This window comes from Acanthisitta chloris, unplaced genomic scaffold, assembly GCF_000695815.1.
Source record: "Acanthisitta chloris isolate BGI_N310 unplaced genomic scaffold, ASM69581v1 scaffold9840, whole genome shotgun sequence".
Taxonomy (NCBI): Eukaryota; Metazoa; Chordata; class Aves; order Passeriformes; family Acanthisittidae; genus Acanthisitta; species Acanthisitta chloris.
The window spans coordinates 4,793-21,666 of NW_008649903.1; the positions used below are offsets into that span (position 1 = coordinate 4,793).

The 16,874-nt window shown below is 52.2% G+C and overlaps 3 protein-coding genes across 3 annotated transcripts in view; 1 reads left to right on the forward strand and 2 right to left on the reverse strand.

Annotated features, from left to right (window-relative positions):
- PLD6 (phospholipase D family, member 6) overlaps positions 1-2,887 on the forward strand; it is a gene marked incomplete at its 5' end in the record, with an annotated part of 7,637 nt that extends 4,750 nt beyond the window's left edge. The window contains one exon of the mRNA XM_009077134.1: positions 2,878-2,887. Coding sequence (XP_009075382.1) covers positions 2,878-2,887 — 10 coding nt within the window. The remainder of the gene's footprint in view (positions 1-2,877) is intronic.
- Positions 2,888-3,130: 243 nt separating this feature from the next.
- Positions 3,131-16,874, reverse strand: part of LOC103804594 (myosin phosphatase Rho-interacting protein-like) — a gene marked incomplete at its 5' end in the record, with an annotated part of 42,674 nt that continues 28,930 nt past the window's right edge. The window contains 8 exons of the mRNA XM_009077244.1: positions 3,131-3,430; positions 7,912-7,997; positions 8,340-8,502; positions 9,162-9,248; positions 9,683-9,802; positions 9,891-10,050; positions 10,750-10,867; positions 11,494-11,641. Coding sequence (XP_009075492.1) covers positions 3,359-3,430; positions 7,912-7,997; positions 8,340-8,502; positions 9,162-9,248; positions 9,683-9,802; positions 9,891-10,050; positions 10,750-10,867; positions 11,494-11,641 — 954 coding nt within the window. The remainder of the gene's footprint in view (positions 3,431-7,911; positions 7,998-8,339; positions 8,503-9,161; positions 9,249-9,682; positions 9,803-9,890; positions 10,051-10,749; positions 10,868-11,493; positions 11,642-16,874) is intronic.
- Positions 14,893-16,874, reverse strand: part of LOC103804376 (intracellular protein transport protein USO1-like) — a 4,006-nt gene continuing 2,024 nt past the window's right edge. Inside the window, exons 4-5 of the mRNA XM_009077024.1 lie at positions 16,483-16,691; positions 14,893-15,951 (exon numbers count right to left, since the gene is read on the reverse strand). Coding sequence (XP_009075272.1) covers positions 14,893-15,951; positions 16,483-16,691 — 1,268 coding nt within the window. The remainder of the gene's footprint in view (positions 15,952-16,482; positions 16,692-16,874) is intronic.

Consider the following 16,874-nt stretch of genomic DNA (forward strand, 5'->3'; position numbering starts at 1 on the left):
AAACCCATGTGTGGTGTCTTTGGCCATTGATATGAGTAGCCCAGAAGTTTCTACGTCCAGAGGAAAGGATCAAGAGCTGCACAAGTGTTCCCAGATGGTTTTTCCCTCCACTAACCAGCAGTATATTTTTATATGTGTATAAATAAGGATATTCCCCTTCAGCCTCTCTTCACAGGGTTATTTAGGGCCAGAGCACACACAGCAAGGACAGCTCTGGGCCCTCCCTGTCTTCAGCACTGAACTTTGCAAGCACTTGCAGTGCCCTGCTGCTCATCTTCACCCTCTTTTCTAAAAACAAATTCATATTATGCATTTACAGACACTGAGACAAAAGCTGGGGATGATTCACTCCACCTGTGCCCTCCACTCACCCAGCTGGTCTCTATGGTAAGACATAAGCCCTGAAGCATGAGCCCTGGCAAGCAAATCAACTGCTCTTACTAGGCTCAGTACCTAGTTGCAGGCAGGACACTAAGCTCTAAGAGAGGACTTTTGGTATGAGCAAGTGTACAGCAGAAAATTTCCCTCCCTGGGGAGGCTCATGATGCTTAGCAACACGATCCTGTACCCGAAAAGATCCATCCTGCATCCCACACAGAGCCAATGCAAACAGCAAGGTACCTAGCTGCTAGTCCTCACACTTAGAACAAGGGCTCCTGAACCAATGAAGCATCCAAAGAAAAAGCAGGATTTGCTGACAGATGCAAGAAGGGTCAGGGTCCACAGGCAAGAAGGAGACCAGCACGTTCTGCTCGGTTAGCTAAAAAGGACAAAGTCCCATCAGAAGTCTTGAGAGAAGAAGAGGAGGAGGAGGGGGACATCCTCCTGGAGGCAGTCACATCTTGTAAGGAAGAGCAATGACAAGGTCTACAGGCCATCCCAAATCCATTCTGCTTCCCACAGCCTCTGCCAGATCAGAGCTCACCACAGACCCAGAGCAGCTGGAGATGAAGTGTAAAGGTTATCCCTGCTGAGAGCTGGACAGATGACTTTGGATGGGACCAAGCCAAGCATGGTGGCCATCTCCTGCCATGGTAAAAAACGTGCATCCAATCTACAAGACACAGTGGATGGAGTTACCTTCCCATCCAAATACTAGCCCAGATTTAGATGCACCTGGGCCACAGCACTGACATCTCTGCGGGTCCTGCTATCTGCTCCACTTGGCGGGTGTTGGTGTCCCTGCTTTGCCTTTAACTGCTCATAGATACTGTCCAAGTGCCACATTCTCAGCTGCTGTGAGCACAGGGACCTAAACACATCCTTCACCCAAATGTGAGGTGACACCAGAGCCCCAGACCTGGCACTTTAGTCGAGTGGAAAAGCTACACAGAGCTTGGATTAGGGTGAGCAACTACACGTCAAAGCATCTTAGAGGGCACATGCCTGCTGACGAGGAAAGGCTTTGTATCCAAGTGGTTGAGCATCTTTCCTACCCTGCTCCCATCTCCAGGACTTCCATGCACACCCAGGCAGAGATTACAGAGCACCCCCAAACCTGCTCTGCCTGCTGCACACAGCTGGTATCTTGGCTGGCACAAGTGTGGCTCCTACGGGCAGGAGCGCAGTGCTGCCAGGCCCTGCCAGGAGTGCCCCAGGAGTGCCAAGCAGAGCACCTGGCCATGGTGAGGCCACACGAGCTGGACAAGAGCCTGATTCACACCACAGTTAGAGAAGGACACCATCACATGCTGAGGGTCTGGTGGTTGGAACAGAGAGGCTGCTCTACATGGGAGGATGAGGGTGATTTTCCAGCACCTGCTGGGGTCCAGCCTGGCAGGACCGGAGATGGCTGTCACCAGCCCCACAGCACCGAGAGCTGCATTTGTACCACCCACCTAATGGACCAAAATCAGCATGAAAGCACACCGAGCTGCCTGCCTCAACCACGTGATAAGTGCCCGAAGGACAAGAGGAATCTTTGCTTCAGGTGAAGGCCAGGACATATCTTTAACATCCCAGCCTGATGCTAAGTGGGGCTGGGAAGCCAATGTGCCAGAGCACTCCTTCATCCCTGGTGATCGGCGAGGCAGGACCTGGGGCTTTACAGGTGGTATCTTGAAAATTAGCCCAGGATGAAGCCACCACACCTAGGCAGCTGCTGCAGAGCAGCACAGGGTTCTTCTAGGAAGCCTCTGCTCAGCTAGCTGCATCCACCTAGTGCTACCAGCTCCCTCAACTCACTTTTGGTTTGTATCCATTTATCAGCCTTACAGTGCTAAGTTGTATGCTTTAAATACAAAAGCTATTAGGACTGAGAAGGTCTGAAGCACATACTGGTTTTGAGATTTTTTATTTCAGGAAAAGATTAAAGAATTAAAATAGGAGCTGCCCTGCTGACAAGAAGAGTTGAATTCAAGAAGCTGATAAAAAAGGAGCATTATATGCATTGAGCACTGTGCATTTTCAGTCAATATTGGCTCTACTTTCTACTCTACTTTCCTTTGACTAGGAAAAGGGAGTTTCACATGCGCACAGACCCTGGGATACACGGGACTCAATGAGAGGAAGGGAGTAACAGCAAAAAAAAAAGAGTGCTGGGCTTGATCTAACAGAGGCAAGAAAGTGATCTTACAGCTTGGCCCCTGGAACACCAAGTCGGACCACCAGCGAGACGGGAGCCAAGACACGCCAACGGGGCGGACTCGATGGTGCACTTCAGTAGCTGCAGCTCCCTATCCATAACCACCTGGGCAGCCACCAAAGCTCACCAGGCTTCGGTGGTGCCTACATTCAGGATACAGCACAGTCACGGGGCAGGAGGATCACTTCTTGCATCCTTCTCCAGCGAGATGTCAGTGTTGTACCTCCAGGCTGCGTACGCCGGCATGGACTCGCGCTCCCCGACAGCTTCCCCTGGGCTTTCCCCCCTTGCAGGTGCAAGTAATGCAGTCAAGATCAACGGTTAGATCAGGCTCCTGGTGTGCTCTGAGCACTGGGTCTCTAGACAGCAGTAAGAGCTCGGTCTGGCCAATACCACCCAGGCCCTGCTTGCGTACCAGAGCGGCTGGTACGACAGAACTAGCTTATTAACAGGCTACTGAGCCTTAATACTGACACTTAGTGTAATGGTTTACAGTAAAGAAAGGATTCTCCTACAAAGCGCCGAAGAGAGGAGGGGGAAAAAAAACCCCATTCCAATCCCTTCCTCTCTCTCTCTCAGAGTCTCTGGAGCATCTCACAAGCAGGGAAAGGAGCCGGGGAGGTGAGGGGGGCACCACCACCGCGGCGCCGGGTCCCGTCGGGGGCGTCAAGACGAACGACAGCAAGGACAGTCGTAAGGAACGAGAGACAAACGGTGCTGGTGCTGTGCTGCCTCAAGCTGGGAGGTGCGCGTGGTCAAGCGGAGCGGGGAGAACTAGTCTTTCTTCAAGTCCCTGGATTCAAAAAGCTTCAGGCGTTCTTGCACAGTCAGGCCTTCCTTCAGACTCTGGGAGAGACAAAAGACAGAGAGCGTGGGACGCGGGCGGGGGGAGGCAGCAGGCATCGGCACACGGAGAGGGTGCGATGCTCAGGCAAAGGAGACGTGGCAGCAGGAGAATGGGCTCCTTGGAGGAGAGATTAGTGGGACATGCTGAGGGAAAACACACAGTTATGGAGAAAGGTTACGGGCGAGCGAATGGTGCCTAGAGAGGGTGAGACTGCGATGGACCAGGCGACGAACCAGAAGCGAATGAGAGGCACACCATGCTGCAAGCAGGATTAGCTGGCTCGGGAATGCCCCTGGAGCCGGTGGGGCAGGGCTGGATGGGGCAATTCCAGTGGTGCTCCAGCAGCCTGGGCAGATCAGCTCCATCTGCTATGCTAAAGCCCCAGGGTGCTGAGCAGGATCTGCACGTTGCTCCCTCCCTGCCTCCTGCACCACTGTGGCACCGCCGGGGACAGTCCTGGCTCTGGTCAGTGCAGGATTTGCTCAAAGAACTCTGAAAACTGTGTGTGCTGCCACTGATCATCCCACTCCTGCTCTAATCCCAGCCTGGGGCTCTCCCATGCCAAAGCTGCCTCCACTGCCCAGGACTAGACAGAGAACTCCTAAATGCTGTTCAGGTCTGGCAGGGTCTGATGGATGATCCAATTCAGATGTAGCATCCAGATCTTAAGGCACAACACTCAGCCAGCCATCAAGCCAGCCCTGCTATCCCTCAGCACCTGGGTTTGTGAAATCCCTCACCTGCACACAGGGACCCAGGAAAACAGCAATGAGAGGGTTAGAAACCCAGAAACAAATTGCCTGACTCCTGCATGACAATTTTAAGCTGAAACCAGCCTGAGGGGATGCACAAGACTAACATGAGCCTCCCTCCTTCCTGCAGCCCCAAATCTGTGGCATGAGATCCAGGGGAGCAGAGCTCTGGGCAGGGAGTTGTCCCTGCTTGTTGTGGATGAGGAGGCACAGCCATCCCCCCAAAACAGCCAGCCACTGAGCCTGAGCTCTGCCCCTCCATGCCCCAATCCCAGGACAGGCACCTGCCTGCTCCCACCCCGCGGGCAGCTGCTGCCTGCCAGACTGTTCCTTGGAACTTGCAAGGAATTCACTCTGCAGCAAGAACATTATTTGCTTTACAGACCAAGACTTGGCACCTTCAAAGGCACAGACTGGAGAGATGGAACTCAGCTCCTATGAGGAAAGGCTGAGGGAATCATAATTGTTCAGCCCGGAGAAAAGAAGGCTCCAGGGAGACCTTAGAGCTCCTTCCAGTGCCTAAGGAGCTCCAAGAGAGCTGGAGAGGGACTTTGGGCACAGGCCTGGAGTGACAGGACAAGGGAGAATGGCTTCAAACTGCCAGAGGGGAGGGTAAGTTGGATATTAGGAGAAAAACTCTTCCCTGTGAGAGTGGTGAGGCACTGGCACAGGTTGCCCAGAGAAGCTGTGGCTGGTCCATCCCTAAAAGTGTTCAAGGCCAGGCTGGATGGGGCTTGGAGCAACCTGGGCTAGTGGAAAGTGTCCCTGCCCATGGCAGGGGGATGGAGGGAGATGAGCTTTAAGGTTCCTTCGTAAGTTGGATATTAGGAGAAAAACTCTTCCCTGTGAGAGTGGTGAGGCACTGGCACAGGTTGCCCAGAGAAGCTGTGGCTGGTCCATCCCTAAAAGTGTTCAAGGCCAGGCTGGATGGGGCTTGGAGCAACCTGGGCTAGTGGAAAGTGTCCCTGCCCATGGCAGGGGGATGGAGGGAGATGAGCTTTAAGGTTCCTTCCAACCCAAACTGTTCTGGGATTCTTTGATTCTACTATGAGGCAGCCATCTCCCCTTTCCTTTTCCCTTTGCATGTCCCTTCCCCTTCCCTGACTGTGGTGCCAGAGGACTGTTCAATCACAGCAGCAGGTTAGACTTTTGGGCTGGGTTTTCTCTCCCATGTGTTTATCAAGGCAGGACTCCATGATAAACTTGCCCCAAGGCTGTGCAGATTCCCATGGTTACTGTATTTTTGGAAATGTTTTTCCTCCCACAGGCCCACAAACACAGAAGGGCTTTGCCAGGCAGCACGGAAATGAAAGCACTAAATTGGATTGGATTTCCAAATGCTGTACACTTTCCTTCCAGTGGGCAGCAGAGTCTCCTGGGATGCGAGTCTCTGAGCACACACTTCCTAAAGGAAGTTTACTTTGGGCCTCTTTAAATGGGAGCAACCAGTGCATTCCAGTTCATGCCTCTGATTCCTCATTAGAATGGAAAGAGACACCAGGAATCATTAGACTGTTCTGCCTGATGGTACAAATTCCAGCAAATTCACCCTCAGGCAGTCTCACAACCCATTTGAGTTGCTCATGAGTGGAGCCTGATGAAGGGAGACTAATGTAGGATGATCTCTGTGATAAAGGATCTCCCATCATCCTTCCTGGCCCTCCAGCCACCCTTCTGCCACTGCACTGGGAGCTCTCCTCTCCTCTAACCTGCCTCTGCAGGTGCTCCAACCTCAGTCTTTGCCAGGGGCCAACAAATTAACTGCTGCTTCAGTTAATGGAGATATCTGGCTCATCAGGATCAGCCTCATTTCTCATCAGCTCCCTCCTTTTGCTGGATGAGCTTGGAAGCCCCTGGCCAGTGTATGGGAAGGGCATGCAGTGCCAAGGATGGAGAGCAGTGGGGTGGACACCAGGGGCTGGAGGAAGCCCGAAGAGCAGGAAGAGGAGGCTGCTGGGCCAGGGAGACTCTTGCTCAGGCATGGATCAACCTAAAGAAGCAACAATTCTGGATAAAGGAAAATTTAGGGCAGCCCAGGACACCCTCTCTGCAGCTGAGGCAGAGACCACTGTTTTCCATGCTCTGGGCTGTTGTGGGTAATGCACTTATAGGCATCCCTGACCATTTCTCCACCTGGCTAACTGCAAAATGGGCATTTTCCTAGGAGACCTGGATGGTGCTGGAGTTTAGTTCGAGGCATGCAGAGTCATTCACGCATGCACACTCAGTGTCCTGTGCTCCCAACACAGCAAACAGGAGAACGTGCCCCACCGTGTCCGAATCCTCTCGGTGACAGTTAGCTGTGCTGGTGAGGGTGGGAGGAGCAGGAAGACGTCAGAGAAAACCATATTCCCCAGGGAGGAGCCAGAGACACTGAGTTTCATACGGACCTTGGGCACGCTGACTTCTCCCTTCCCCTCCCCTCTCCCCCATGAAAAGAATTAGCCATAGGTACACCCATCAGTCAGTCATCAAGAGAAGAAGGGCTCTGGTTTGCCATGGAGGTGTGAGCAGTGCATGCAAAGGTGAGCTGCTCCCGTGGGCAGCTGCGCCGCTGGGTGGGTGCCGGTGTGTTTACCTACGTGGCAGGGAACCTGGACTCGGGTTCATTTCAGTTATCCCATGAGACCTGCTCAATAACGGACTGTTGAGGGAAAAGGCAAAATAAAGAAAAAACAAAACAAAACAAGCTCAGAAATCCTAAGTGCATTGGTGCTAGCGCAGCCCCAGCCCCCCGCCCCGTAGCGATGCCTGTGCTTGCTCTCCTCTCCTCCTTCCCCACCAAGCAACACACTTGAGGACCACATAAAAAGTGGCTTGAGTTGGAAGTGGTGAAGGGAAACCCAATATCAGACTGGCCCAGCAGGTCTGGGTTGCCCCGAAATGCGCAGAGGTGCTCTCTGTGTTCACTGGGTGCAGTGCAAACACTTTGAGCTGAGGAGCTGCTGCTCACAGAGCTCCCGGGCTGACTGTTTCCCTGCATGGGCACCAAGCTCGAAGCCTTTTGCCTGCCTGACTTCTCGCTCTGCCCAAGGGCCCAACCACTTCAAACATCAGCATGAGACACCACGTGAGAGGCAAAGCCGGTTTGCTCATGCTGATCTTCCTCCCAGCTGATCTATGTTTAACGCTGACGCCTGAGCGGCTTTATTTGCCCTCTTCATCCCTGTTACATCCCACAAGATGTAACTGGCTGCCAAGGCCAGCTTGGCACAGCATCAGTGGGCTTTGGGACCAACAGCAAGCACAGAAGGACCAGAGAAACACAGGGCCATCTGCACCACGTTAACACACAAGCAAAGCGTGTGCTGAGTATGCCCAGGATCAAGGCATTGGTGTTACACATAAAGACCAAGAATCTTGCGGTGATGAGCACTAAAACTTAGAACGATGTGCACATTTCCACCTAAATTTCAACTGAAAACGGGGAGCAAACACTGGGATAGTCCTCCTGTGAAAGACCAGAGAACAAGGTGAACTTCTTCCTTTTTTCAAGCAGAGAGCAGCTTCACACCCCATCTCAGCAGGGTCAGGAGTTGGGGTGCAGGCCCTGCTGGGCTGCACAGTTAGCCCTTTCGCAGTCAAAAACCATCCAGGCTACCACTATTGACTGGGAAATTCTCAGGTTTTCTTCCTCTGACAATTTCTTCCCACCTGAAAACCCTCAATGGAGAGTAATGCTGGGCATTCCCCATTCCCATCCCACTGGGCAGGAGATCTGAGCTCACCTTTGACCTGATATTCCTTAGTTGCCGGCTAACACTGGATCTGTCTTTCTTCAAGAAATCAGGGTTGCTTTTTGATTTCATAATATCTGGGAAGAAGCAAAACAAATGGGGTTAGCCTGGTTCCCACTGCATTCAGGACAGGGCTGGGGCTTAACTAATGCCCTCCCAGCCCAGGCAAGTGCCCTGATGAGCCTAACTCAAGCAGCACTGCCCTAGGGGCAGAGGAGACTTCTGGGGGTCTCTGCTCCCCTGCATCACAAGGTTTTCCTAATGCAAAATGCCAGAAGGCTTTCAAAGCTTCCCATCCACAGGCTGGAAGGCCAAGTCCTACACTCAGACCCGTTTCTGCACAAGGGCTGGTTACTCCAGGATGCATGTGTGAGCTCAGGACACCCAGGACTGCTTAGAGCTGCTGGAGGAGGACTGACCATATCCCGATACAGTGGTGTTCACAGGGGATTTCTCTCCCTGAGCTTCTGTGGCTGCTTTCAGCTGCTCTTTCAACCTGCTGATATCACAGTCTGCCTTGGCCTTCACGATGCTCAGCTCCGTGTAGATGTCTTTGTACTTGTCGCTGGCGTATTTCTTATCCTGGCAAGGGAACAAGAACAACCCGATGGAGCCAGACAGACAGCTGGAGCCGAGGGGTTTGTGGATGCACTGAAGAGGAGCTTGGCAAATGCTGGCGGAAGAAGAGTCGGCAGCAGGAGAAATGCTTGGCTGGGGCAACACACACACTTGAAGCTGCTTCCAACAGCGATACAGGACTATGGGATTTGAGATGGGAGGAAAGCTGTGAGCCAACGGCAAGCACACAGTGCTGCCTGTGCATGCAGCCCCTCGGCTACAGGATTGTTTGTGGGTTTTAATTTTAGCAAAGACATGGAATTCAAGTAGAATTCCCAGAAATGGCCTTGGCTTGTCCAGAGCAAACCAGATCCACTGCTGTGAGGCTGGGCAGATCTCTAACACTGATTATTTCTGCCATTTAAATCTGATCTGATGTGACAGAAAATGGGGAAATAACGCTGAAGGGGAGGTTTTCCTACACTGTCTCCTTTGTGGGGTAAGTCCTAAGGTGATACAGACATGGAATGCTTTGCTGATGACACCAAAATGGGTACTGAATTCCATTCATGGGAAAAATTAAATATTGTTTCAAAACTGAGTATAAATGGGCTGGAATCTAAGCACACACACGCAGAAGCAGAGCACAGTAAGAGGATTTGCAGAACTGTCCCTGGCATTACCCTCAGTGCTGTCTGCAGCTCATCTTTGAGGGAGCTGATCTCCTGCTTCAGGTACTGGATTTCAGATTCTTTGACCCGCAGCAGGACCTGTGGGAAGAAAAAACAGCATCTTTGCACCCAAGCAGGCAGAGTTTGAACCCGAGATGCTCACTCACTGTGCCTGGTGACAATGAAGCTCAGCCCCATGAAGCTGTGGTGCAAGAAAGGTCCCGTCTTCTGGTGCAAGAAAATCCCTCCTGGATCTCTTAGGAACTTGTCCAAGCTTGCACCACCAATGTTCTCCCTGCACACCCCTCAGGGTCTGACCCCACTGCTCTGTATGGACTGGATCCCGGGGACAAGCAGGGGCTGGAGAAGGAAGAGCAAGTGTCTGGCTCGCCATGGTGAGAAGGCAAGATTATGACCCTAAAATCTCATCCTCGCTGCAGCCCACAATGCACAGTGCTGACCAGCCACGCAGACTTGATGTTAGAGGATGTGACACTTGTGCTACCTCTCAGCACAGCCACGACAGAGCTCACCTCCAGCTCGTAGGCGTCCTTGCCCTGCGTGAGAGGCGACCCAGCAGCCTCTCCCCCGCCCTCCCCGGTCAGCAGGGTCCGCAATCGCGTGATCTCCGCAGCCAGGCGGTTATTCAGCTCCTGGGAAGAGGGAGAGAGATGTTGTGGGAAGCGGAAGCATGGCCACGGCTCAGAGCCCACTGTCACCTGGCCTGGCAGGGACCCTCACCTGGTTGTGGGCGTTGAGCTCCTGGTTCTCCCGCTGGCACTGGCGGAGGGCCTGCCTCTCAGCCTCCAGCGCCTGCGCCAGGTGGGCGTTCTCCAAACACTTCTGTGAATACTGCTCCGACAGCACCTCCAGCTCCCTTTGCACCGACTGCAGCTCCTCCCTGCGGAACACGCGCTGGGTACTGCCCTTCCCACGCACACACCCCCATGCCCACCCTTCCTCCAGCATCCTGCAACCACCCAACAGGAATCTCAGCACTGAGGAGGAGGACTTGCATATGCCCTTGGGGAAAAAAGCCCAAGTCCAGAGAGACAACCCTTCCCTCTCCTGGCAGAGTGGTGCTTGGGCACCAAAGGGGATGGGAGGTCATTCTCACAGAGGTTAAATGACAGAACTTCCTTGAGTTTTCAAAAACTCAGCTGATCTATCTATCAGAAATTCTTCCCTGTGAGGGTATTGAGGCACTGGCACAGGTTGCCCAGAGAAGCTGTGGCTGCTCCATCCCTGGGAGTGTTCAAGGCCAGGTTGGATTCTGAGCAGCCCGGTCTAGTGCAAGGTGACCCTGCACTGCAGGGAACAATCCTCCCACTGCACCTGCGTGAACAGCAGCACTGTGGCTGCACATCTGCTACTTCTGAGGATGCAAAGCAGCTGAATTTGGGTAATGTGGGAACAGTGACCTGGAGCCTGAAAGATTACAGGCAACCAGGAGGTTCGGTGGGTGTAGCTAGGTCAGGGCCAAGGGATGAGATCTCTGCAATGACAGTTCTGCTCCAATTCATTGCCAAAACCAAAGAGGAGAGAGGGGTCTCCCACACAAATGATCCCCCTGCAAGACAGAGGACGATGATGGTCTTACAGGTATTGCCTTCGGAGGGCCTCGATGTCGGCGTTGACGCTGCTGATCTGGGAGCGTTGGGACTTCTCCAGCTCTCGCTCCAGCTCCTCTCGGTGTGCGTTCTTCATGGCTTCAATGGCTGTGTGGGGCAGCACAGTGTTAGCACCCAGCACCCTCCACCCAAGGGTGGTTTTTTTTTAAGCTTTGGTTTGTTTTTTTAAAGAAACAAATCCCAAGTGATCCCAGTGAGCCTCCCACTGCGTTACAGCCCCTTCAGCCTGCGCCCCAGATGCAAAGGGTTTTCTGCAAATCCTACATTTTAATAGAGTCCAAACAATTGTCCAATTCACATGTTGTTTCCTAGACTATGGGACTCCTAATGGAGACATCCTGGGCTCCAGTGTTTTAACATTCCCTGGGGCACTAAAGAATTAATTCAGTGTGGAATTGGCAATAAATTAACCACAGGAATGACTAATGCCTTTCTGACTTGGAATGGAAATCAGTTCAGATCATTAACAGCCAAGAAGATGGGTACCAAGCCTGGAGAAGACCCAGAAGATGGGCACCAAGCCCTGGGGAAGAATCAGGAGATGGGCCTCCATCCAAAATATCTCTCCCACTAGCCCTTTCCCATCTTCCTGTGCTCTCCACCTGGTCCTCATCCCATCCCTGCTCTGTTCCTCAGTGAAGCAAACACCATTCCCATATCCCCATCAACAGAGAGCTGCCCCACGCTGGGGACCCTCTGACATGTCCCTGTACCTGAAATGGTGGCCGCCGTTTCCTCTGCCAGCAGGCGATCCTTCTCCTCCCGCAGCTTCTCCAGCTCCCGCTGGTGCTGCCGCTGCAGGTCCTCGATCTTCTTCTGGTGTGTCTCCTCCATGGCTGCAAAGCCTCTTTCACATGTTGCCTGCAAAGGGACGAGGTGAAAGGGTTGGTCCAGGGGTGCAGGGTGGTGTCACAGTGGTGGTGAGCCCACCAGGAGCCACATGCCAGCAGGTAGGTCAGCTCCCAAAGTCCATCATGGATCTTCTTCCCCAGCCATGGAGGAGGACAGACCTTGCAGTGCCAGGGCTTGTCCTGCAGTCACTCAGCCCCTGACAGCTCCAGTGAAAGGGAAGGACAAGGTAGGTCTGGGGGCAGACCCAGGTGGGGAATGCAAAAAAAAACCAGAAAAAAAAGCCTTTTGTGCCCCTCCTGCTCTTTTTTCAATGCCTGGTTTTATATGGCCACCTCTGGGTGGAACGCACATGACACGTGACAGCAACAGGACCAACACCAGCAATGGGAGCAGCAATCCGGGACTCGGGATTCACCAGCAGTGAGATCCTGAATTCCAGCCCGGGCTTTCTGCCCCCACTCCTGCCTTGGCAGCAGACAAATGCAAAAGCCTGTTCCCAGCTCAGCTGCAGCCCAAGCGCGTGGGGATCCCGGAGGGACACACGGCTGCAGGACAGAGGCAGGACAGCAAAGCCACAGGCAGGGCTGAGCCATGCACAGGGAAAGGCACACACCAGGGACATGGTGCTGAACCCCACCACACAGCCTGGGACAAACCTGATGCCAAGCACTGCACAGGGCTCTTCTCCTTAATCTTACAGGCTGGATTTATTACCTGATTTCAGCTGATTTCTTCTTGATTAACACTAGTGTTTTCCATGGGAAGGGAGAACTGTCACCTAGGGACTCTAGGACCCCATGGGAAATTTAAGGGGGACAAATTCACTCTACCAGTGACAAAAGTGCTCAGGACAGTCCAACACCACTGATCCTCACTAACATACACTCCTCAGCATCACTTTCTTGTCTAATGCTCTGCAACCTATGCCATCCTCATTCCCAATTTTCAGCTCCGGTGGCTTTTTCCCTCCCCTTTAAGTTTTAATCCCAAGGCATTCTTCACTTTCTCAGCCTTGTTTGGGTTTTTTTAAACTCCCTAACTCAATGCCAGAACCTGCCTGGACTTGGCTGACTGAGGAGCAGCATGAAGCAGCCCTGCAGGATTCTTCATGACACCTAAAATCATAGAATATGCTAAGCTGGAAGGGATCCACAAGAACCATCAAGTCCAGCTCCTGAAACACATCTAATACTGGAGGAAAATGGTGAACACTCCTAACCACTATTTAATGTATTGTAAATGCATTGCTATAAATCCCAGAGATTCAAACATGTACAAATCAGTGTCTCATAGCATCCCAGAATGGTCTGGGTTGGAAGGAACTTAAAGACCATCTCATTCCACCCCCTGCCATGGGCAGGGACACCTTCCACTAGCAGAGGTTGCTCCAAGCCCCAACCAACCTGGTTCTGAACACTTCCAGGGATGGGGCAGCCACAGCTTCTCCGGGCAACCTGTGCCAGTGTCTCAGCACCTTCACAGCCAAGACTTCCTTCCTAATATCCCATCTATCCCTGCCCTCTGGCAGTGTGAAGCCATTCTTCCCCCTTGTCCTGTCACTCCACTCCAGGCCCCAAAGTCCCTCTGCAGCTCTCTTGAAGCCCCTTAGGCACTGGAAGGCACTCTAAGGTCTCCCCAAAGCCTTTTCTTCTCCAGGCAGAAAAGTTTCTCTTGTGTTACTGATGTTAAGGTTTCCATCAGGTTCTGAAGAGAAGAATCAAGCACATTTAAGTCTGTAAATTGGGCAGGTTTCCAATCACCTGGTTAGCTTTGTGACCATGGGAAGTTTCTAACCACCCAGAGTTGCTGGCACTGGAAGGCACTCTAAGGTCTCCCCAAAGCCTTTTCTTCTCCAGGCAGAAAAGTTTCTCTTGTGTTACTGATGTTAAGGTTTCCATCAGGTTCTGAAGAGAAGAATCAAGCACATTTAAGTCTGTAAATTGGGCAGGTTTCCAATCACCTGGTTAGCTTTGTGACCATGGGAAGTTTCTAACCACCCAGAGTTGCTGCTTCCATCCCACCAAGCAAACTGCAGGTTTTGGCAGAGTGAAGTTGGGAAAACAGGCAGGAGGTCAGGTTCACTGCTTGCTGTTACTTTTCACTCTCCACTTTCACTCTGGGCTTTTGCTTCTTCTAAACCAAGAACATCCCTGGATACAAGTGACCTTGTCTGGTGCCTGGTTCACAAGACACATTCATCCCTCTGACCTGAGTGGGGGGTCAAGAAGGGATTTTCCTTCCTAAGGGTTAAGATGAAGGAGAGAGCATTCAGTGACCACCACTTCACTCCAATGGGATGCAGCAGAATTACTGCTTTCCCCAGGCTAAAACCAGCTTTTGGCTGGAGCTGAGCCATGCTTTACCTCCAGCCCAAATGTGGGCTGGATCTCCTGGCTGGAAGCAAGCTCTCCTATATTTTTGATGACTTGGAAAAGCAACTGATCAGTGAAAGCCTCTTCGGCATGTCCTTGGCTTCCTGTTCAACCTGGGAATTTCCCTTGGTGCTGCTGGAGTCCTCTACCACCCCAAACCCACTTCCTATCCCGGAATGCTCTCCTATGAAAAGCAAAACACCAAACCCAGGAGGTGTTTTTAGATGCTGGACCATCTCAGGACAGTTTTACAGCCAGTGTGACTGGGCTGATCTGAATGACAGCATTTCATTGCCAGCATGCTCCTCTGCACCTCACCTGTGTGTTCTGTAACTGTGCACTGTTTGTTGCATACAGAATCGCTGTGTCCAACCCCAGCATGGTCCTCACAGCCTCCTGCACAGGAGCTTTGCTTTGCTCCAGATTTTGGCATCTGTTTGCAGCTACCTTCCCCAGCAACATACATTTTGAGAGCATCAAGTTTCCATTTCATCCTGCATTTTTGAAGGCAGCAGAGACAGACTGAAGATTCGATCAGATTGGGAAAGACAGAGTTGGGGAATGTTTTTAAAGGGATGTCACGAACAAAACATCACTTCAGGTACAAGGAGAAACACTGTGGTCTTTGTGTTGAAGGAGAGCGTGACATTATCGAGCTACTTTGAAGCTCTCTCTCCATGCAGAGACCACCTCCAAAAATCCACCCTCCCACCTCCCAGGCCCTCAGCAATGCATTTAGAATACCCTAGCGTGGAGAAAAGGAGACACTATGCTTTACAGAGGCCTGGCTAACACTTTGCGGCTTGCTTTGGCACACTTTGGCTCTTTTGGGGGATGCCCCTTGGTTTGGCAAGCACACCCCAGGACTGCACGCGCCCTCCCGTGCACTCAGCAGCAGAAAGCATAAAGATTTAAACGTATCAAGACCTTTAAGTTTTCAAAGTCTTTCTGGTATTTTTCCCTCAAGGTGGAAGCGTTCCCCTCCAGGTGTTTGTTCTCCAGCTCGTCCCTCATGACGTTCATCTGGGCCTCCAGCTCCTGGATGCGTTCCCTCAGGCCGTGCATGGAGTCCAGGTCACTGCCAGGGTCCTGCCCGGTGCCTCCAGCCTCTCTGGCCACCCAGGTGTCCCCAGCGCCCGCCGCGGGAGACGACTCTGGGTGCTGCTTCTGGTACTCATCCAGGGTCTCCTGCAGGCGCTGCAGGTTCTGGCTGTAGTGCTCCTGCAGCGCCTGCAGCTCCTCGCCGTGGATGACCTGCAGCTCCTTGATCTTGGCCTGGAACCTCTCCTCCAGCGTTTGCATCTGCTCCACATGATATCGCTCCATGTTCTGCTTGTCACGGACAATGGCATCCAGCTGGTTGAGGCCCTCTGTCCTCTCAGCCTTCAGAGCATCCTCAGTCCTGTTGAGCTGCTCTATCACGTTTCGGATCTCCTCCTCGTACCGTCCCTGTAGCTCACTCAAGCTCTTGCTGTGTTTGTGCTCTTCCTCTTCCAAGAGCCTTCGCTGGCTTTCCAGCTGGGACACCTGTGCTTTGAGATCAGCGTTCTCCCTTTCCAGCACGGCGATCACCTCGCTGTACTCACCCTGCTGCTTCCTGAGCAAGTCTTCATACTCATCCCGAAGGAGAGAGACCGTCTTCACGCGCTCTTGGCAAAGTGCATCCATGCTCTGCAAGGACTCCTTGTAGGACTTCATCTCCCTCTCGTGCTCCAGTCGGACTTTGCAAGCAGCGTAACAAACCTGAGCTTGAACAATTGCATCACGGACTAACAAAGTGGAATACCGCTCCAGGTCCCCCATACATGAATGATAGGAAAGACTCTGGGATATCTTCAGGAGCTTCTGACAGTCTCTCATAGCCTCCTCGGGAGGCAGAGAGAGTAAGGCAACAGATATCTCCTTCAGAACATTGGATTTGTCCTTTAGTTGCTGGGCAAGATCTTCCTGAATGGAAACAAGAGCTTCACTACTATGGTCTGGCAAACTGCCAGTCTCCTCCACCTTAGCTAATTCCTGGCATGGCACCATCTGGAGACAGCTCCCATCCCAGGAGATTTGGGTTCTTTCTGAAGCATCTTTTTGTATTTCAAGTGCTTCAGAAATCTGGTGCATAACTCTGTCAAACTCAGGAGTCCTGTATGCTTTGATGATCTCCTCCAACATGCATTTGTGCTGCTGGAGAGCTGTTTTGGTATTATGGAGGTCTTCTTCGATGGTTTTTAATCTCTGATGAAAAGATTCTCTCATTTTCTGTGCGACAAACCCAAGTTCTGCCTTGATCAATGTAGCATCTGCTACAGCACTGAGAAAACCTGGGGAAAAGTTCAAGCTTGTTTCTGTTTTGCCCTCGGCTTCTCCTTCTCTAGTGCTCAAATGTGCTCTCAGCTCCTCCACCTGGCTCCAGAACTCCCCTTCCAGCAGCAACTTCTTAGACAGGACACTGGCCAAATCCATGGCTGTATGAGAAACACTTACTGGTTCCAATAAAGCCACCTCAGCTGTTCCCTGGATCTCTCTTAGAAGCTGGGCTATCTCAGAGCTTGCATTTTTCAAAGACTCTGCTATTTGGTTGATGAGAGAGGCCTCAAATGCCACTCTCTCAGAAAGCCATCTCAGCTGGCTGGCATCAAACACTTCCACTTGCTGCTCCTTGGAGACTTGCTCCTCTTCTCCCAAAAACTCTCCTTCTGGAGCAGGGCTTTCCGTGATAAGGCTTTCACTCTGCTGATACTCAGATGGGACTGGCGTCCCACTCAAGGCTTGGATTGCATTTGATAAGGTTGTTTCCATGCTGGACAGAGTAACAAGGAACAAATCACCCTCTTTTTCGTTGTCTGATTTGGGCAAGGATCTCAGCTGTTCCCTAC